Below are 20,435 nucleotides of genomic sequence, written 5' to 3'. Positions count from 1 at the left end.
GTCCAGAACCTCCACACCAGCCAAACCTCTGATACCACTTTGTGGTTGCCTGGGCTGAGTTCTTCTGCTCCGTCCTACAGGTACCAGCTTCAGTCCCAGGAGGACACCAAGGAGAGGCGACACTCCCATACCATCGGTGGGCTGCCCGAAGCCGACGACCAGTCAGAGCTGCCTTCCCCCCCTGCACTCTCCATGTCCTTGAGTGCAAAGGGTCAGCTTACCAACATAGGTCAGTGTTTCCGGTCACTCACTGTGGCATGGGATGAAGCAGGGGTCACCCTGCAGTGTGAGGCAAGGCAGCTGGACTTTAGGGTTCGTCTCGTATTTAACTCCCACCGCACTGGGTGGCTTCGTGGTGCCTCAGTTTATCCGTCCAAAATCAGATCGAAGGCAAAGTGCTCCAAGATCCTTAAACTGAAAAGTTGCCCCTGGGCACAAGCTGTAAGGGTCCTTGTAGCATCAGAGAGTCTGAATGATGGCGTGGAAAAGCCACAGACCGAGGCCCGGAGATCAAACTAGTGCAAGAAGCAGGCAGTCGTTGCCAGAAAGGAGCTGCCACACTCGGGGCTGCGATACTAAAATGCTGGGCTGGTGGAGAAGAAGGAAGGGACAGTTGTTGATTGCAAACGATGGAATCTGCCTCCAAACTCAGAAAAGTGCAGGCTCCCCGGCTGCTGCGGCTGATCCAGGACCATCCTAGCCCTGAAGGCAGAGCTGGTGGAGACACGTCCTGGCTACACCCTTTCTAAAGCCTAAGGAGAAAGGAAAGCTAGGAAAGAAGGAAGAGACTGCTGATTCAGAGGCAGGGAGGCAAAGAAGCTTCAGGTGGAGGCCTGGCCACGGCACAGGAGCTCACCAGCCCTGGCTCTGGGAAGCAGCATGCCGTGATTGGCTCAGTGGGAACCCCTTTAGAACGAGCCCAGGACAGGCTTGTCGTTTGCTGTGTCTTTCTAAATCCACCTCCTGTCTCAGCTGAGTGAAGGAAAGCAGTAAGGGAAAATGAGGACCTGGAACATGCCTGTGGGATGGCTGCGGGCAATTTGAGGAAAAACTAGGAATTAAGATCATTTTGCCTACAGGAGGGAATGATTCCTAAGGCAGGGTCATCTGGTTACCGAAGGGCCATTAAATGGAGGACGGGGCCAGCTTGTTCTCCATCTCCACTGAGGACCAAAGAAGAGGAAATGCGTTAGTGCTGCAGGATGAAGGGGCTGGGCTAAACCGTGATCGCCTTACGTATTCGAGAGGGCCGAGAGAGGTGCGAAATCTTCCGCACAGGTCTTTATGGAGAGACTAGACATCCACCTGCCTGTGTGGAGGCAAAAGAGTAGCCAAGGGGAGGTGCATGTGGGAGTGAACCCTGGGAGGCTGTAAGCCCAACATGGGAGGGACAGAGGGGAGCAGGTCCTGCAATCGGCAGGGATTCAGCGGAGCCCAGCTTCAAAGCAGATTCTAGGAGACTTACCTGAGCTCCGTCCATCTGACCTTCCAGCCGGATGCTGGGCAGAGAGGGCTGTGTTTCTCGCTGCGTCAGAACCGACCAGTGGCCTGGGACGACGCGGCTTGTGGGGAGAGTCTCTCTCCCTCCCATAATGCCGAGCCCATCGGAGCCCATGGCCTGGCCCCCTTCTCTAGCTGCCTCTTTGTCATCATTCAGATCTGAGTCTTGGCCCGAATTCTTAGTCCTCCCAAGCTGCCAGGTGTATTTTACGGAACCACGACATCCCATTTTCATCGGCACTTTCAAGTGATGTGAAGGTTTCAGAAAAGCGACAGTTCCCGGGCAGGGCTGAGGGAAGGTCTTTAAAATAGGAAACGCTGTTCTCCCTTTATTCCCGACAGCAGGGTCCTTCTCCGTTAGGGCTCGATCTCCCCAGGAGAGACCCCACCCCTAACCCCCAGCTGCCTGCACACTCCCACTGCCCCACCTCGCCCTTCCTCTCCTGCCCTCTCACCATTTGCCTCCCATGCTCCTGGTGCTCCATTTCCCAAGGGACCCAGAGAGCTGATGACCCTGCCTCTTCTCCTGCCCTCCCCTCTCCCTCCCCTGTCCCCCTCCCCTCTGTCCTTCCAGTGAGTCCCACTGCGGCCACCACGCCAAGAATCACCCGCTCCAACAGCATCCCCACCCACGAGGCGGCCTTCGAGCTGTACAGCGGCTCCCAAATGGGGAGCACCCTGTCCCTGGCCGAGAGACCCAAGGGGATGATTCGGTCAGGATCCTTCCGAGACCCCACGGACGACGGTGAGACTTCATGCCAGCGCGGTTCACGCTCATTCCAGCTCTGCTGGGCCCCCTCACCTGCCACCACCTCCACTACCACCACCACACACACGTACATGATTCACAGAACATCGAGTTCGGGCCATTTCAGTTCTTTCTTCCCATCCCTTTGAAGGGTCTGGGGGCCCGGAAACCTTGGGTGGCACCGTCTGGCGCTGGGGCTTTGGGATGGAGCATTTGCCATTGGGGCTGGGGGCGGGAAATGGAGCGTGGAAGGGTTACATGGTACCCCTCGGAGCGCTCGGAAAACTGCAGCTCCTACCCTCCTCGTTCCCCCAGTGGTCTTTCCTCCCCCACAGTCTCTCAGAGTATGTGACAAGATCAAGGGGCATAATGGTAGCTCTTAAATCCCGAGGAAGAACTCGGCATCTCATTCCTCTTTCAAGAATGTTCCACGGGGCGCCTGGGTGGCTCAGTCGGTTGAGCGTCCGACTCTTCATCTCAGCTCAGGTCTTGATCTCAGGGTCGTGAGTTCAAGCCCCGCGTTGGGCTCTGCGCTGGGCGGGCATGAAGTCTACTTAAAAAAAAAAAAAAAGTTCCAAAGTTTAGCTTCAAGGAGGGCCCTGTGGTTGTTTGTGATGATCTGGGTGTGCATGGTCAGAGCCTGGAAGATGGGGCTTTACCAGAGAGCAGACTTCCGGTTGTTATTTGCAGGACGCTCAGCCTGGAGGCATCCTTGCAGAAGCTGCTGTAGTTGTGTCAGTAGGGCTATTGAATCATCAGAACGAGTATTTTACACTTCAGTACGGTTTATCATCTGAACGGTCCGGTCCCCAGAGCTGAGAAGAGAAGATGACGCCTATCCACGAATATCTCCTTTCCCTCTCCCTGAACCCTCGTGCCCCTCGGAGCAGGTTGAGCAAGGGCCCTCCATCCCCAGGCTGCCAGAAAAATGGAGCCCGAGGGAGGAGGCTAGCTCTGCTCGGGACCTCGCCTCCTCAGCAGACACCTGCTTGCTCTGGGCTGTTGTCATAACCAACCTGTTTGCTCCAGATGCCCTCCAGAGTCAGAATCCAAACTCCTGCCTTAGGGCTCTGCCCTGAAACCCCTTATCCCTGGAGCCCTCTGTTAACTCTGTGTTCTGCTTCTCTTTCAGTTCACGGCTCAGTGCTGTCCCTGGCCTCCAGTGCCTCCTCCACTTACTCCTCAGTAAGAGCGTTACTTCTCTTCCTCCCTCATCCCCTGTCTCCTACCATTGCTCTGCTCCCTAGGACCTGTGTTGGGTGGGTAACTAGTCGAGGCGGGGGGCGGGGGGGGGGCAGGGCACTGCTACCTATTCATTATGCCTTATGGATCTGGGGTGGGTCGGGGGAGGCGCCTGGAGCTCGGAGCGCTTGGTTGTGCATCGGTTCCTCAATGGTCTCTATGGCCTCACCACCAATTCCTGAGCAACTCTGGTGCCTTTTGTTCCCCTCCTTTGAAAAATCGATAGTCCCCTTATGATAGAGCCCATTCTGTGCCAGGGTTAAGTGGGAAGCATCCGTGGCAAGGTGGGAGGGGGAGGTTTTATAGGACTCCAGGATCCTCACAGCATACAGAATTTACCAGATGTTTACTGTGGGGGATTGGGCACACCGCATTTTGCTGTGAGGTGTAACTCGGGCCTTACATTTATTTTGCCCCTAATTCTTCACTCCTTCAAGTTAGTGGCAGTATGGATTAGCCTTCAGATCAACCTGAGTTTCATTTCCTAGCCTTCTTGGCAATGACAAAGTTGGCTAGAGACGAGCTCCAGAGAAATCTTTTATGTGAACCCAAGTATAGGGTCTCAGCTCACCTCGTGAGGGGCCAGGGCCAAGAAACGGAGTTTCAGCCTCTTCGTACCTCTGAGTCACGCTTCTTCAAGTTCTCTGCCCTGCCACTGGGGCCTGGCTTCTTCACCTCCATAGTAACCACCTCCTTCTCTCTTTCTCTCCTTCTGTGCTCCTTCTTCAGGCTGAAGAAAGGATGCAATCTGAGGTAGGGTGCAAAGCCTTTGTCTCGGCTTGTTAACACCTCTGCACCCCATTTTGCTTCCAGATCTCCGACTTCTTCTGCCACCATAAGTTTGTATTTCTCTCCCTTTCACAGCAAATCCGGAAGCTTCGTAGGGAACTGGAATCGTCCCAGGAAAAAGTGGCCACCCTGACGTCTCAACTCTCTGCCAATGTGAGTGCCATAAAGTAGGGGAAGACCCAGGCAGTTATTTTGGCTGTAAGTCAGATAAGTTCAGCCAAAGGAGGGGAATTCTCTCATAAGGTATCCCCTGGGCTTAGATCCCAAGGGAGTGGGTCCCGTTCATAGCTGTACAACAGAGGATTTGGTGACTGGCCTTCCCTTTCTCAGAGTCTCAGTTTTTATAAAGAACTATTTTTGCCCCCACTGTAATTAATAGGTATGGATATGTTCGTGCCCAGTGGTCTTTGAACTCCCTAGAGAGAGAAAGGATTATCAGTGGTTCTGCATGGAGGTGGGAACAACCTTGCCATTGGCCATGGACAGAAATAGTTATGTATTATAGAACCCTTGGTACTCTTTTGCTGCTGCCCTGGGGTATGTTCGTGTTTTTGTTCACACCGCATAACCGGGCGGGCACAGAACTGGCTGTTAGCATTCTGTCTGGTGAGCATGGCACCACTTAGAAACACAGTTCTCGTTCTAGTCCAGCCGCTGCACTCGCAACTGCCTTTTCTTAGCAGTCTCCTTGGGCAGGTGGCACAAATGACCTGAGCTCTAGGTTGGGAGCCAGGATTCTTTGTCTCTGCCCTCAGCGTGCCCTCAGTCCATCCAAGAAGAATGAGTTTCTTTCTTTCTTTAGGCCTTGGTTTTTCTACCCTGTGAGATGGGGGGAAATGAAGCCACCTCCTCTCCCTAGGCTGTGGTAGTTTCTCCCCTGTGACCAAGTTGCAAACAGAGAACATAAGAGCCATTTTCCCCCAAAGCTGTAAACAACAGCTGAGCCGGATTTGTAGGAGCCTTCCAAGTGTTCACACAAAAGTAACCATGTCTGCAATTTCCGCAGTAGTTTCTGGGGTTTTTTCTTGTCCCTTCCTCTCTGGGGAACCCAGCTGTCAGGCCTGAGGTCTTCCTTGGGATCAGGTAGAAGACTCTCTACCAAGATTTTGCATGTTTCCATTCCATTTCAGCAGCCGTTCCCTCACCACGCTCATTATTCTCTTTATCCTCTTTTCCCAAACCTTCAGCTAATAAGTTGTACCCTCGCTAGTTTGTTTGAAGCCCATATCAAGCACCGTTTTCCACTCTTGGGGACCCATAAGAATTACAATTCAAGCAAGAACCATCGCTTCCTTCCCATATGCCCCACCCACCATGGCCAGTGGCCTGGGTCACGTCCTGCACACCCCAGGAAATTCACATCTGGGAGATGCTGGGGGAAGAGGCGCCAGGGAGGCAGAGAACATTAGTGTGTCTGATTCATTTACACTGAATCTGTCAGCCATCACGCTGTCAAGGCTGGGTGAAAGCCAAGAAAATGAATTTAGGAGGTGATTTTTCTTCAAACAGGAAGTTCCCTTTGGCTAAGAGAGAACAAATAGCCAGACGTGACGGGTTCTGAATTTGAGAGGCAGATTTCTGTTGAGGGTCGGAATCCCGTCCTCAAGCAGGAGACAGTGATGCCAGGACTCTGCAGGATCCCTTGATTCCTGATCGAGCTTTTGTTGTGTTCCATGTAACTTCCCAGCGGCCCACGCTGAGGACACACCCTAGACAGGGAAGGGCTGCAAGGCATTTCTACTTCTCCCAAGTGCCCGCCTCTCTCTGGCACCACTGCTTACCCTTCAGGTCTTATAGGCACCCTGGTGAGGTTGAGGGTTAGGGAAGGTCCAGAGGAGGGAGAAGTTGTATAGGAGACGAGAGGAAAGCCCATCCAGAGCAAAGGGCCCAATGCACCAAGACAGCACACAGGAAGCTGACAGTTCCTGGGGTTTCCCACGAGTAGATGTCTGGGGACTCCAAGCAGTCTGTTCACAGGGATGTGGAGAAGTGAGCAAGAGGCAACCTGGGGCCACGAAAACAGGAGGCACCGCTGTTTGGTACAGTAGGTGAAAGTCAACGGTTCAGGGTCGTGACATAGGTCTGCCACGGAGCCCAGGCCTAGATAGATTCAGAGTACATGCGTGTGAAAGAGGCAGGTCACACAGGCCCAAAGGGATTGCCTCCAGCCACTGTCAAATGAAAGTAGCCTCCAGGCATGTTTCAAGGGCAATAGGTATGAACTAGAGTTGGCCCAACAGGGGGAGAGAATCATTGGCTCACAGGTAGTGACAGGCGTCACAGACATACATCCTAGAGCTTTGGATGAAGGACTTGCCCAAAATATGCCTGCCACTTCTGCCTAGGGTCACTGACTTGGTCAGATACCCTCCAGTGATGGCTGTTCCTCCATTCCTAGCCCCCTGCTTCATTTCCTGCACCTTGCTCAAAGGCTGGAGGGCTAGCTCCTGCTCCTAGTGGCCTTAACTCCACCCTCCCCAGCCAGCCTCCTCCTCATGAAATCCACCTGACATCTAGTGGCCAAACTGTGGAATACCCCTGAAGTTTCCTGAGCTCCTCCTCTCCAGCCCTGCAAAGACAGCCCGAAGAAACCAGGAACTAGGAGAGGCAGGATGGAGTTAAGAACAGAGGGCACTTGAGAGCAGAGGTGGAAAGAAGCACCCGTTTATGCTGGGAGCTGATTTCGACCCATGGGGGCCAGTCCGCCAGACAACGGAAGACTTAAACCAAGATAATAGGAATGACCCAGAGGTTATGGCCCTTCTGAAGAGCGAGGGACAGTCCCACCTCTGGTGATGATAGGTACCAGGACCCAAGTCTCCTAGAGCCTCCAAAAACCTGCCCTACCCTAATGCTCTCTGTGCCACGTCATCATTCAAGAAGCTGGTCCCCACCAGGAAATCTCTTCAGGCCAGAAAGGTGTTTGAATTCCACCTTGTCTGCTCAGGGAAATCGATGTTTAAAAATCACCAAAAGGTTTGTCAGCAATGGTCAGTGCTGAGACACAGAATATCAGCTTAAACTACTTCCCATAATAGGCTTTTCTTTTCCCAAGCCTCAGGCAACGTAGGAACCTCCTGACATGTTTATTTCAGGCTAATCTAGTGGCAGCTTTCGAGCAGAGCCTAGTGAATATGACATCCCGTCTCCGACACCTGGCAGAGACAGCAGAGGAGAAGGTAAGGGAGCTGGGAGTTCTCCTGGCATACAGGCTAAGGCTAACCTCACCCCCTCTCTCCTGAGCACCAGGTTCTCCCTCCCTTCCCATCACCCTGAGTTCTCACTGTGCCCCTCAGCACAACTGCCCCCGTCCCCTGCCTTCTCTATCAAGTCTGGTGGAATTCCAGTGCCTCGCCTGTTGCCTGGCGCACAGTAGGCGCTCCTAATCCCAACGAATGACACTATTGTCATATCTCTCCTAGGACACCGAGCTGCTGGATTTACGAGAAACCATCGACTTTCTGAAGAAAAAGAACTCTGAAGCACAGGCAGTCATTCAGGGAGCCCTCAATGCCTCAGAAACCACACCCAAAGGTAGGACATCCAGCCTCAGGTTGAAAGAGAACAGGAATGGGGTTATTGGAAATTTTTACCTATGCCTATAATATGCTGGGTCCCATATCAAGTTTTTAGAAGGTGCGGGCCCTTTGATGACTTTCAGTGTGATGCTCTGGACTGGTCAGAGCCAGGGGCATGATCCTACCATCGCTGGGGATGAGGGAGAGTTGAGCAGACCTGCAATCCTCATGGGTCTTCCCCCGAACCTTTAGGACAGAGCCCAAGAGCCTTCAAAGACAATCATTAAAAGAGCACTTTATTCTTAAGAAACCAAAGGTAAATCCAGGGGCACCTGGGTGGCTCAGTCAGTTGAGCGTCTGACTTGGGCTCAGGTCATGATCTCACAGTTCGTGAGTTCAAGCTCCACATCGGGCTTGTTGCTGTCAGCACAGAGCCCACTCTGGATCCTCCCTCTCCCTGTCTCCCTCCCTCTCCCTTGCTTGTGCTCTCTCAAAAATAAATAAAACATTTAAAAAAAAAAACAGAAAAGAAACTAAAAGTAATCTTACCATATGATCCAGCAGTCACACTCCTTGGTATTTACCCAGAGGAGCTGAAATTTTATGTCTTCACAAAAGCCTGAATGTTTATAGCAGCTTTATTCATAATTGCCAAGACTCGGAAGCAACTGAGATGTCCTTCAGTAGGTGAACGGATGAATGAACTGTGCTGTAACCAGTCAATGAAACATTACTCAGCATTAAAAAGAAATGAGCTATCAAGCTATGAAAAGATACGGAGCAGTGTCAAACGCACGTTACTAAGTGGAAAAAGCCGATGAGAAAAGGCTGCGTGCTGTATGACTCCAACTCTGTGACATTCTGGAAAAGACAAGGCTATGGAGACTGTGAAAAGATCAGTGATTGCTCAGGGGGCAGGCAGGGGTGAATAAGCGGAGCACAGAGGATTTTTAGGGCAGCAAAAGTACTCTGGATGATACTATAACGGTGACTACCTGTGAATGTATTTGTTCAAACCCGTAGAACGTATAACCTCAAGAGTGAACCCTCATGTCAGCTGTGGACTCTGCTGATAATGATGTGTCCGTGCAGACTCATCAGTTGTAACAAATGCATCCGTCTGGTGGGGGAGGCTGAGAGTGGGGGAGGCTACGCATGTGTGGGGGATGGGGTGATATGGAAAAGCCCTGCCCCTTCCTTTCAATTTTGCTGTGAACCTAAAACTGCTCTACAAAATGAAGCCCCCAAAATTAGCACTTTAATAAGGGAAGGGAAGCAACAATAATATAAAAGCAAGGAGGGGGACAAAACATAAGAGACTCTTAAAATATAGAGAACAAACTGAGGGTTACTGGAGGGGTTTGGGTTGGGGGGTGTGGGCTGAATGGGCAAGGGGCATTAAGGAGGACACTTGTCGGGATGAGCACTGGGTGTTATATGTAGGGGATGAATCACTGGAATCTACTGAAACCATTGTTGTACTATATGCTAACTAACTTGGATGTAAATTTTAAAAAATAAATTTTAAAAAGTTAGCACTTTACCTTTTTATATACACACACATATATATTCTTATTTGATCCTCCTTTCTGTTCGCCAAGGGTGATGCGGTCTACTCTTCAAATGAGACAAAGATCACACGGGTTACATGGGGCTCAAATGACAAGTTAGCCTTGGCATCTAACAACCAGTCAAGTTTGCTAGAGAAAGTCAAGATGAGTAGTGGTCTGATGCCCCCAAATCCTGCAATCTCTGACTCCAGAAGGGCTTCCAGGGTACTTGGATGGTCCTCTAACTTGCCTGCAGCCTGTTTTCCTTTTTATTCCACTATCAGTGGTCCCCAACTTCTTTTTTTTAATGTTTATTTATTTTTATTTTGAGAGAGACAGAAAGAACATGAGTGAGAGAGAGGGAGAGAGAGAATCCCAAGCAGGCTCCATGCTGTCAGCACAGAGCCCGATGTGGGGCTTGATCTCACAAATCTGAGATCATGACCTGAACTGAAATGAAGAGTAAGACACTCAACGGACTGAGACACCCAGGCATCCCAGTGATCCCCAACTTCTATCAGTGTTCTCCAGCCCCTTATTCCACCACTGACCTGCCTCACTCTGAACATAGACTCTGCCTCCTCCTTAATCAAGAAAATAAAACATTTTCAAGTAAGAACTCCATGGACTCTTCCCCCACTCCATCAATTTATATTCATCGAATCCTTACTTATTTTTCTCCCATTTCATTAGAAGGGGCTGCCCTTCTGGCCAAGAGGGATCCCCTATCTAATGCTTGGGGATGCTCCCCTAGCATTGATATCCCCAGAACACATACACATACTTTTCTACATCTTTGACCTCTTATTCTCCATTCACTCCTTCCTCTCTGCTTATAATCCTTTTTTTCATTACCTTCAAAATATAAATATAATCAGATTTTTAAAACGTTTTTATTTTGACATAATCACACACTCACCTGTAATTACAAAGAAATGGACAGCCAGTCTCCTCCAATGTTAACATCTTGCCTACTGTAGAACGATGCCAGCAGATTTTTTTTTTCGTAGCACGTACTATGATACCCTGTTGAAAGAGGAAGTGGAGGGTTAGATCGGAGATAGGGAGCTAGTTGAGTAGATGTTTGCAGCTGTCCTTCTAGAAACAAGAGCTGTTCAGTGAAGATGTGGGTAGTTTCTGGTTTATTTTCTCACTCTCTCCATGACCAGAAATGCATAATAATTTTTAAAAATCTGATTATATTTTGCCCTTGCTTCAAAATCTCTGCTGTTCTTGCTAATTACCTACGGCACAAAGGCAGATATCCTTAAAAAGGCATTCAGGGCTCTCCCTGACCTGGCCTGAACCTGACCTCCACCCCCACCTCTTGCTGTGCTCCCTGTGCTGCTTCCCATTCCAGTCTGCCTGAGGTTCCACAAAACAAAGCCAGAGCCCTGCACAGGGCCTCTGCATGTACTTTTTCTTTGGCCCTAAGTAGTTTTCCCAGTGTTCCTGTCTGAAAAAGTTCTGTTCTTTCAAGACTCAAACATTTCCTCCTTGGTTAACTTTTTCCTTCCCTGTGGTGGAAATGTGGGTCATGTTTTATGCCATTCCAAACCTTCTCAGGGAGCTAAAAGGATTTTCTACCCATCAGATAAGAAAACGAAAGCTCATTTAGGTTAAATGCAGGACAGTGGCTAGTTATGCTTGGCCTTGGAGCACCAGGCAGGCAAGTATTACAGGGAGAAATCATGAAAAATGGTACGTTGAGGGGTGCCTCGCTGGCTCAGTCTGTGGAGCATGCGGCTCTTGATCTTGGGGTGATGAGTTCGAGCCCCACATTGGGGGTAGGGTTTCCTTAAAAAAAAAGCAGTAGGTTGATGTCTCCATCAAAGTATTGAGAGCAAGCTTTCATTAGCCCTTCTCAGACCTAATCAGGCTGAGTTCATTGGTCTGTGTACTGCTTTTTATCCTACTAGACTGGAAGCGTCTTGAGGAGAAGAAGCATTTCTTAACTTACATTCTTACTTTTTTTTTTACCTTCAGCATGTTTTTTTTTTTTGTTTTTTTTTTAGTATATGTGCTGCCGAAGCGAGCACACCTTTAGCATGTTTTTAACTTTGAAACATGATTGGCACTCCATAAATGCTCGTTGACAGAAATTATCCAGAAAATGAAAAATGTGGCTGTAGGAGTTGGTTGGTACCCTTCTCGTCTACGTTTGGCAGCTAGACTTGCCTTAAGTCTCATGTCTTCTTTAAATCTACCCTGTGTGTGCTTCCCATTTGTTCGTGGCCCCTAGAACTCCGGATCAAGAGGCAGAACTCCTCAGATAGCATCTCGAGCCTCAACAGCATCACCAGCCATTCCAGCATTGGCAGTGGCAAGGACGCTGATGCAAAAAAGAAGAAGAAAAAGAGCTGGGTAGGTATAGGTTGGGGGCGAGCACTGTGAGGAGCCATGGTGGGCCACCTCCACCTCAGCGTAGGGATTGGCTCCTTCCAGAACCAACCAAGATATGGTCCCTTGGGGTTAACACAAAGCCCCAGGTATCTGCTCAGAGCAAAGTCTGCTAAACTCTCCTTTGATCCCAGTCATACCCCACGTGTACCAAGGCCATCCCTCTAGCCCTTATGCACACCCACTTTCCTTGGGTTCTCCATGCCTTCGATTAGATCCAATGTAATTTGGCAACGGAAAGAAATCTCTAGCAGGGAACGTCCTATCAATCCCCTCGCCCATTTCCTTCTCTACTACGGAGAGAAGATTTTCTGAACAAAACCATTCATACCCGATGCTCCTGGAAGTCATTTCTTCACTTTTTTTGGAGAAGTATTTATGGAACTTTCCATAATACTTCAAAAGGAATCTTTATATTATTGTTGACTAGTCCAGACATAGTTCCCCCCACCGACTCCCCCAGCTGGCTCCTGATAGCCCTAAACTGACTTCGGATGACCTTTCTGCAATTCTATAGGCAGATCTAAAACACTTTTAGCTCCTCTGCTGCCTATGGGAAGGAGAGGATCCCCTAATGGAGATGTCTTGCTCCTCTGTCCCCTGTTCAATAGCACTGGCCCCCAAAGCTTTGTGTAGCACAGATGGGTCCCAGCTGTGTGAAATGAGTGATTAAGTGTTGCTTCTTTTTTTTTCCCTTCAAAATGCTGACTTCAAATCCCTATTTTTTTCCAGGTCTATGAGGTAAGAGACCCAGTTCCTCTCTCCTTGTTTTCTCTTTCCTTTTGCCATACCTTCCCCATTTCCAGAGCAACTCCCTCCCTTAAAGAAAGAGCGGCCACTCATAAAACTAACCGTAACAACCACCCCAGAGTTCCTAACTCACTCCACTGCATGGTCCATCCACGGCTGCCCCACATGAGGACAGAGGAGTGGTCTGGTTGGGGGCCAAATGGGAGAGTTAACAAAATCCTGATCTATTCCCTCCTGTCTTCCCCTTTTTACAAAATCAGACTGTTATAAAAGCAGTCAATTTGAGTTCCCCTATCCAGAAAATGAGCTTTCTGATTTTTGTTGTTGTTGTTGTTCCTTAAACCCTAGAAGCCCAAAATGGAAGAGAATCACTGGATGAACATTATCTTGACCACAATTTCCAGAGGCCAGTTCAGTTTGGGTCTCGCCTGGACATTTCGCTCTATAGGGAGATGAACCAGAGATAGGAGGGGTTATGATTCAGTCCAGGGCGCCCTCAAACCACTCGCAGACCTGAAGCCCTCTGAGCATCCATGGAGTTTCCAAAGACATTTCAGGGGTTACAGTATAGTTTCTCAGACGAGCAGAAGGTGAACCCAGAATTTCCATTACAAACCAGACATCTGAGGTCCACTAACCCTATCCTAACATTGGGCCAAGTGTTACGAAGGATGTGAAAAGTGGAGCCTGTAATCTGAACCATCAAGGAGCCTGCAGAATTGCTGAGGAGACAAAAACCAAAATTGTACATATAATATTGATAACAGTCCAACGGTGCCGAAACGCTTAATTCAGCCAGGGGGTGCTAAAGGAGCTCATAGATGAAACTAATTACAGAAGGCAGGGGAAACCCCACAAAGGAGGTAGAAGTTAAACTGAGATGTGACTTTGACAGGAGAGTGTGCCGCGAGGCTTTCTACACAGACACTAATCACAAGGGGGACAGTGGGGCAGGGATTAAAATCAGTGTAGCTAGAGCACTGAGTACAGTGAGGCACAGATATGAAGGGCCTGAAATGCTAGGCTAATTATTTAAACTTGATTCTTTAGGTTAGCATTTCCCAGAATGTATTGTGCTCTAGTCCATGGAGATGCCCCTTAAAACAGTGATGCCATCATCGAATTTGAGAAGCCCTGCATTTCTATAGTGCACATCCACGTAGGAAGAACTGAGAAGTCCCTCAGTAAAGGGTCTGTTTTGGGGTGCCTGGGTGGCTCAGTTGGTTAAGCGTCCAACCCTTGATTGCAGGATCGTGAGTTCAAGCCCTGCGTTGGGCTCTGCGCTGGTCGAAGGCTACTTAAAAAAAAAAAAAAGAGTCTGTTTTGTTTTGCTTGATTGATCCATTGTTTCCCGAACTCAGGGAATTGTTCACCATCTGACACCAATCAACATCTGCCAACAGTTGGGCTTTGGGGGCCCTGAGCGACACAGAGAACACTACACTCTCTCTCTCTCTCTCTCTCTCTCTCAGGATCTTAGTGATCTTACAGGGCATGTGCTCCAGGCAGATTGTGGTCACAGGATCTCTTTCTGCACACACACATACATACACACACACACACACACACACACACACACACTTACATACACACACTCTGTCTCTCTGTCTCTCTCTCACTCTCTCTCATTTATACATAGCTTCCCATAGCTACAGCGATGTAGAGGAGACTATTGGGTTGAAAATTAGGAAGGCTGAGTTCCAGTGCCAGGCTTTCCTTCAATCCTGCAATCTCAAACAAGTCACTTTTCAGCCTCGGTTCCTCATCTCTGTGGAGAATTGAGCATTATGGGAGAATCTTGACTCCTCAGTGATGATATATCCCCTGCACGCATACTCTAGCTAACTGCACACATACTCTCTCTCTCATATCCCCATCACAGCCAGATTGGTCCTTTATGCCCTACCTGGGAGACAACAGCACACACTGCCATCAGTTCCACGCATCACCTGACAGTCTTCCTGTGTTCCAGAAGAGACACTGTGAAAGAGTAGCCTCAAATTTTCCTTTCTTTTCTCTCACTGTCCCAAAGATCTGGTTTGCTTTTGTCCCCTACAGCCTTCGACCCCTCCTTTACTCTCTGTCTCTTGATGCCATCCCATATCTGTGTCCCTGTGCGTGTGTGCATGCTATATGGATGCATGTGAATGGGTGGGACAGAGCCCTGGTTTGCATCTCTAGCTCACAGCCCTAACACCCAAGCTCATCAACACACCTAAGGTCAAAAACAAAAAACAAAAAAACCATGGTCCAATTGTAGTATCCCAAGTATTCTGAGGAAATGCTGGGAAATATTCCTTACTCTAGGACATTTGAGTGGAAATAGTAGAAAGCACTTGTGTCTGTTTCTATCATTCTGGGATGTGCTGAGCACAAGAGAACTAAAAGAAACGTGATGCCACTCCCTTCTGATGCTTTCCACAGAATCATATTGCCAGTTTCTGGTTAATAGGTAAATGGATTCTGATCTGATGAGCCCTGGTCAAGGTGGATCCTGAGACCCAAAGTGAGCAAGGCTCTAGACTAAGCAAGCAGTAATTGGTCTGCTGGAGAAGGTGGGATTGGGTCATTGAGAGATTGGCCACCATATGACCTCCAGGGGCTTCTCTCTGCCCTTCTCAGGGGCATAGTTCCCCCGTGGGAGAGAGCAGACCCAAGAAGTTCCCATAGCCTACAACGGTGAACCAGAACATTCCACTTTCTCTCAGCCCTAATTTCTAGGCAACTCTTCTGTCCATATTCCATGAAGCCAATGAAGCCTTAAGAGGGAGGCTTAATTACAGCAAACAAATACCCTGTCTGTACAGCTCTCTGTCTCAGAAATCCCAGACCAGTCCTCACCCAGTCTCCGGAGTGGAGCCCTGACGTCTCTCTGCCTGGATCTGCTTTTTTCTAGCTTCGAAGTTCCTTCAACAAAGCCTTCAGCATAAAAAAGGGACCCAAGTCAGCTTCCTCATACTCTGATATTGAGGAGATTGCCACACCCGACTCCTCTGCCCCCTCATCCCCCAAACTACAGCACGGCTCCACAGAGACTGCTTCGCCCTCCATCAAGTCCTCCAACTCCTCCTCTGTGGGCATTGATGTCACCGAGTAAGTGCTTTCTGCCCACCACCCTGCCCAGTACTATGTAAGCTGCTGGCCAGAGCTGGCAGCTATGCCCATCGATTGCCCCTGCACCGTAGATGTCTCCTGGAGCATGTGAGGCCAGCGATGGACCTTCCCTCCCACTACTACTGATTATCTCAGGGCAGGAGGAACCGAGACTAGCAGCCAAGGGTCTCAGTGTCCCCTAGTCACTCTAGAGCTTCCCCACATGACCTGGCTTCACTCTCACTTTCTTACAGGGGCCCCGCCCACCCGGTTCCCCACACTAGGCTGTTCCATGGCAACGAGGAGGAGGAGCCGGAGAAGAAGGAAGTATCAGAACTGCGCTCCGAGCTGTGGGAGAAGGAGATGAAGCTCACAGACATCCGCTTGGAAGCCCTCAACTCTGCCCATCAACTGGACCAACTTCGGGAGACGATGCACAACATGCAGGTCGGTGTCTGGGCAGAGAGCTGAGGAGAGGGAAGACCGCGGCTCGAGATCTGTCCAACCCTGCAACCCCACCCTGTCTGTTCTCGCCACAGTTGGAGGTGGACCTGCTGAAAGCGGAGAATGACCGGCTGAAGGTAGCCCCCGGCCCCTCATCGGGCTCCACGCCAGGGCAGGTCCCTGGATCATCTGCTTTATCATCCCCTCGCCGCTCTCTGGGCCTTGCCCTCACACATTCCTTCAGCCCAAGTCTCACAGACACAGGTACCTGTTTGGGAGGAGAATTTTTTAAGGGTGGAAAGAAGAAAAGGGATTCGCTGTGACACCATTCCACTTGTACTGGTGGCATCTTTCTTAGGTCACGGAGGGAACGATGCCTAAACCAAGCAGATGCCAGTGTCGTGAGACACGAAGAGTTGTTAGGGTCCTTCAACCTTTTTTTAAGAAAAATTTTTTTAAGGTTTATTTATTTTTGAGAGAGAGAGAGAGAGAGAGAGAGCATGAGTGGGGTTGGGGGTGGGCAGAGAGAGAGGGAGACAGACCCGAAGCAGGCTCTGAGCTGTCAGCACAGAGCCCCATGTGGGGTTCGAACTTACGAACCATGAGATCATGACCTGAGCCAAAGTCAGATGCTTAACCCACTGAGCCACCCAGGTGACCCTGGTCCTTGAACCTTCATTTGGGCTTCAGTTTTTGTAAGAAATACTTATTTGGAAAGGATGATGACTGGAAGGTTTAGGAAAGCCTATGGGTGCCCCCTAAAGCCAATAGTTCTTTTCACCGTCTACAGACCTGTCACCCATGGATGGCATCAGTACTTGTGGTCCAAAGGAGGAAGTGACCCTTCGGGTGGTGGTGAGGATGCCCCCCCAGCACATCATCAAAGGGGTAAGGAACTTCAAGAAAGCCTGGTCACACTATTGTTTTTATCCAAGAAAATCGGGTCTCTGAATACCCCCCAAACCAGAGTACCCCAATGCTAATGCCTTTCATGATCCCTCCCTTTCTTGGAGTGATCTGCACTGAGGCTCACATCCTTCTGCCTTGGCTGTATAGGACTTGAAGCAACAGGAATTCTTCCTGGGATGTAGCAAGGTCAGTGGAAAAGTTGACTGGAAGATGCTGGATGAAGCCGTTTTCCAAGTGTTCAAGGTAAAGGGATACATGTACTCACAAAGGCGGTTCATCTTATGGGAAATTCAGCCATCCGGGCATTGGGATCTTGGGGACCTTTGATGCTTCGTGGAGAAATGCTAACTAGGAAAAACATGTTCCTCCCTTACTCTGTCTACTTGTGTTCCCTCTAAAATTTGTGGCTTGTACATCTGTGTTTGTATCATCTTGGTGTTCCTCTCTATTCCTTTTTTTCTCCTTTTCTTGTCGGTTAGGACTATATTTCTAAGATGGACCCAGCCTCCACCCTTGGACTGAGCACCGAGTCCATCCATGGCTATAGCATCAGCCATGTGAAGCGAGTATTGGATGCAGAGCCCCCAGAGATGCCTCCCTGCCGCCGGGGCGTCAACAACATATCGGTCTCCCTCAAAGGTCAGTCTTTGTCTCTTTGGGTGCAGCGATACGGGGTGAAGGAGGGAGAGGAACATCAGACCATCCGTCACACATTCGTTCAACAAGGATTTACTGAGAAGCTATACTGTGCTGGTCGCTGTACTTAACTGACGAGAGATACAAAAAGATCAGGAAGGGGCGCCTGGGTGGTTCAGTCAGTTAAGCATCCCACTTCATCTCAGGTCATGATCTCACGACTCCTGGGTTCGAGCCCCACGTCGGGCTCTGTGCTGACAGCTCGGAGCCTGGAGCCTGCTTCGGATTCTGTGTCTCCCGCTCTCTCTGCCCCTCCCCCGCTCACCCTCTGTTGCTCTCTTTCTCAAAAATAAGTAAACATTAAAAAATAACAATAAAAAATAAAAAGATGAGTAAGATCCAATCCTAACTTTTATTCCCAGGGCCTTTTTCATTCCCAGAGAAATTTCTAGGAAGCCTGGGTTTCTCACTCCACCCACACACCCATAGCTCAGAACATGTCCCGAAAACATAAGATCTGCATTTTCAAAACTAGGGGTTTGGGGATTCTCGTGGAACCACAGGGCAGGTGGTTCTGAGTTCTTTCAGTGGGCTCTGAAGAAAGAAATGCCATCAGGCGCCCTTGCCGTCCTCAGGGCCCTGGTCGTGGCTCATGCTCTCTGGGGCGGGGGGGTGGGTCAGGGCTGAAGGAGAAGTGCGTCGACAGCCTGGTGTTTGAGACGCTGGTCCCCAAGCCCATGATGCAGCATTACATCAGCCTCCTGCTCAAGCACCGGCGCCTCGTCCTCTCGGGCCCCAGCGGCACAGGGAAGACCTACCTGACCAACCGGCTGGCTGAATACTTGGTGGAGCGTTCCGGCCGCGAGGTCACGGAGGGCATCGTCAGCACTTTCAACATGCACCAACAGTCTTGCAAGGTAGCTGCCTCCTGACCCACCCTCTTTTCCCTTTCCTCCCCTTTGCCCGAATCTTCTCCCTTCAGAGTTCTTTTCTTTCCCATCCCACTGCATCCCCTTTCCTAGTCCCTCCTCTGCTCCCAGTTTCTTTCCACACTTTTCCCTTCCCTTCTTTCTCCATTCTTCCCGTGGCCTCTGTTACACTCCTTTCCCTTTTGCTGATCCTGAACTAAACGACACCCTTATTTCCACCTCAGTTTCTGCCAACCCTGAAAATCCCGTCTCTTCTTTTATTTTCTTCCCTCTACCTTTCTTTTCAGTATTTCTTTTCCATTTTACCTTGGCTTTGAACTTTCTGGGGAGAAGCACTCAGAATTAAATGTTATACATTATGCGGTTCCCTGCCAAATCCGGATATCTCTTGAACACTCTGAAGTCGCTTCAAATTTTGGCTCTTCCCAGCACGGGGAGGCACGTCCATTGGAGTGGTTCATGGTGCCAACCCAGTGAAAAGCCGTGTAGGATAGACAATATGATCCCCACCCTTCGGGGACTTAAGAGGCACTGCTTAAGATGGGTTGCCTTAGAGCCTTTGGGACCATGGTTTATCAGTCCATAGTAGCGTGCTTCTATAGTCGCATGTTAAAATGCATCAGACAGGAACCAAAGGCTCCAGGGAAATCCAGAACTAGCATAGCTTCTCCGGAAGCCTTCCTCCCAAGGTTGATCCAAGTGCTCTCGACTCCTGAGTGCTGACCCACTTCCTTCTCTTATCTCAGGATCTGCAACTGTATCTCTCCAACCTGGCCAACCAGATAGACCGGGAGACAGGAATTGGGGATGTCCCCCTGGTGATCCTGTTGGATGACCTGAGTGAAGCAGGCTCCATCAGTGAGCTGGTCAATGGGGCTCTCACCTGCAAGTACCACAAATGGTAAGCGGGACTCAGGACCAAAGTCACCACAGTGGGAAGAGAGCCTGGTCGGTCCAACCTGTGAGCTTTCCATTGGGTCTAAATAGCAGAAAGCAAGTGTTAAAACGAGTCTAAGTAAACCTTTTTCCTCCTTCTCCCGCAGTCCTTATATTATAGGTACCACCAATCAGCCGGTAAAAATGACACCCAATCATGGCTTGCACTTGAGCTTCAGGTAAGAACTGTGCCCTGGATGAACCTTCCAACACTACCTAAGATTCTATAAACTAGTTAAATCCCAGGATCCAACTAGAGGGGCAGTACCAGAAGGAAAGCGAATTAGGCGGGGCCTCTGGGCTGGGAAGAGAGATTAGGTATATTTGCCATGTCAGTGATGGGGTGGAGGAGACCCCTCGAGAAGAGGAAGAAACTGCAAAACTAGGGGCTGAAGCTAGGACGCTGTAATTTGGGTTCTCTGCCCACACACCACCTCCCCTTCTGGGTCATTGGGGTCAGAGGGTTATCTGAAGAGGGTCACTGATTTGAGGGTCAGCTCTGCCTGCCCAGTGCTACTGCTCTGAGTTCTGCCGAGCCCGCTATTACTTGAAAAGAAATCCAGCGGGCATCAGTGGGAGGCAGGCAGGAGGAGGGACGGACTGGCAGGGGATGAGTACCGACAGTGTCCGCATTGCCACCCCGACCCCATTCTCCCCATTCCTGGCTGCAGGATGCTGACCTTCTCCAACAATGTGGAGCCAGCCAATGGCTTCCTGGTTCGTTACCTGAGGAGGAAGCTAGTAGAGTCGGACAGCGACATCAATGCCAACAAGGAAGAGCTGCTTCGGGTGCTCGACTGGGTGCCCAAGCTGTGGTACCATCTCCACACCTTCCTTGAGAAGCACAGCACCTCAGACTTCCTTATCGGTACTGGGGTTCAGCTTCCACCTTGGGGTCAGAAGGTGGCTTTCCTCTCCAACTTTGCCACCCGGTGGGATGTTCCCCTTTCTTTCTGGAGTCCTCAGCATGTAAAGGAGTGGCAAGCCTCAG

General features: G+C 49.9%; 1 protein-coding gene across 17 annotated transcripts in view; it reads left to right on the top strand.

The window, feature by feature from the left end:
- NAV1 (neuron navigator 1) overlaps positions 1 to 20,435 on the top strand; it is a 246,154-nt gene that overhangs the window by 217,339 nt on the left and 8,380 nt on the right. For 5 of the 17 annotated variants that reach the window (XM_045456504.1, XM_045456505.1, XM_045456515.1 and 2 more), the window contains 19 exons: positions 81 to 229; positions 2,075 to 2,245; positions 3,381 to 3,433; positions 4,220 to 4,243; positions 4,355 to 4,432; positions 7,375 to 7,458; positions 7,702 to 7,813; positions 11,590 to 11,711; positions 12,480 to 12,488; positions 15,394 to 15,590; positions 15,845 to 16,037; positions 16,130 to 16,298; positions 16,825 to 16,922; positions 17,091 to 17,186; positions 17,423 to 17,582; positions 18,261 to 18,496; positions 19,255 to 19,409; positions 19,552 to 19,623; positions 20,116 to 20,312. In XM_045456504.1, the coding sequence (XP_045312460.1) occupies positions 81 to 229; positions 2,075 to 2,245; positions 3,381 to 3,433; positions 4,220 to 4,243; positions 4,355 to 4,432; positions 7,375 to 7,458; positions 7,702 to 7,813; positions 11,590 to 11,711; positions 12,480 to 12,488; positions 15,394 to 15,590; positions 15,845 to 16,037; positions 16,130 to 16,298; positions 16,825 to 16,922; positions 17,091 to 17,186; positions 17,423 to 17,582; positions 18,261 to 18,496; positions 19,255 to 19,409; positions 19,552 to 19,623; positions 20,116 to 20,312 (2,375 nt within the window). The remainder of the gene's footprint in view (positions 1 to 80; positions 230 to 2,074; positions 2,246 to 3,380; positions 3,434 to 4,219; positions 4,244 to 4,354; positions 4,433 to 7,374; positions 7,459 to 7,701; positions 7,814 to 11,589; positions 11,712 to 12,479; positions 12,489 to 15,393; positions 15,591 to 15,844; positions 16,038 to 16,129; positions 16,299 to 16,824; positions 16,923 to 17,090; positions 17,187 to 17,422; positions 17,583 to 18,260; positions 18,497 to 19,254; positions 19,410 to 19,551; positions 19,624 to 20,115; positions 20,313 to 20,435) is intronic. The other 12 variants (XM_045456516.1, XM_045456512.1, XM_045456511.1 and 9 more) reach the window with 6 other exon arrangements.

Source organism: Leopardus geoffroyi, chromosome C3 (assembly GCF_018350155.1).
Source record: "Leopardus geoffroyi isolate Oge1 chromosome C3, O.geoffroyi_Oge1_pat1.0, whole genome shotgun sequence".
Taxonomy (NCBI): domain Eukaryota; kingdom Metazoa; phylum Chordata; class Mammalia; order Carnivora; family Felidae; genus Leopardus; species Leopardus geoffroyi.
The sequence above is the reverse complement of the archived record's forward strand: the minus strand, read 5'-3'. Positions and strand labels throughout refer to the sequence as shown.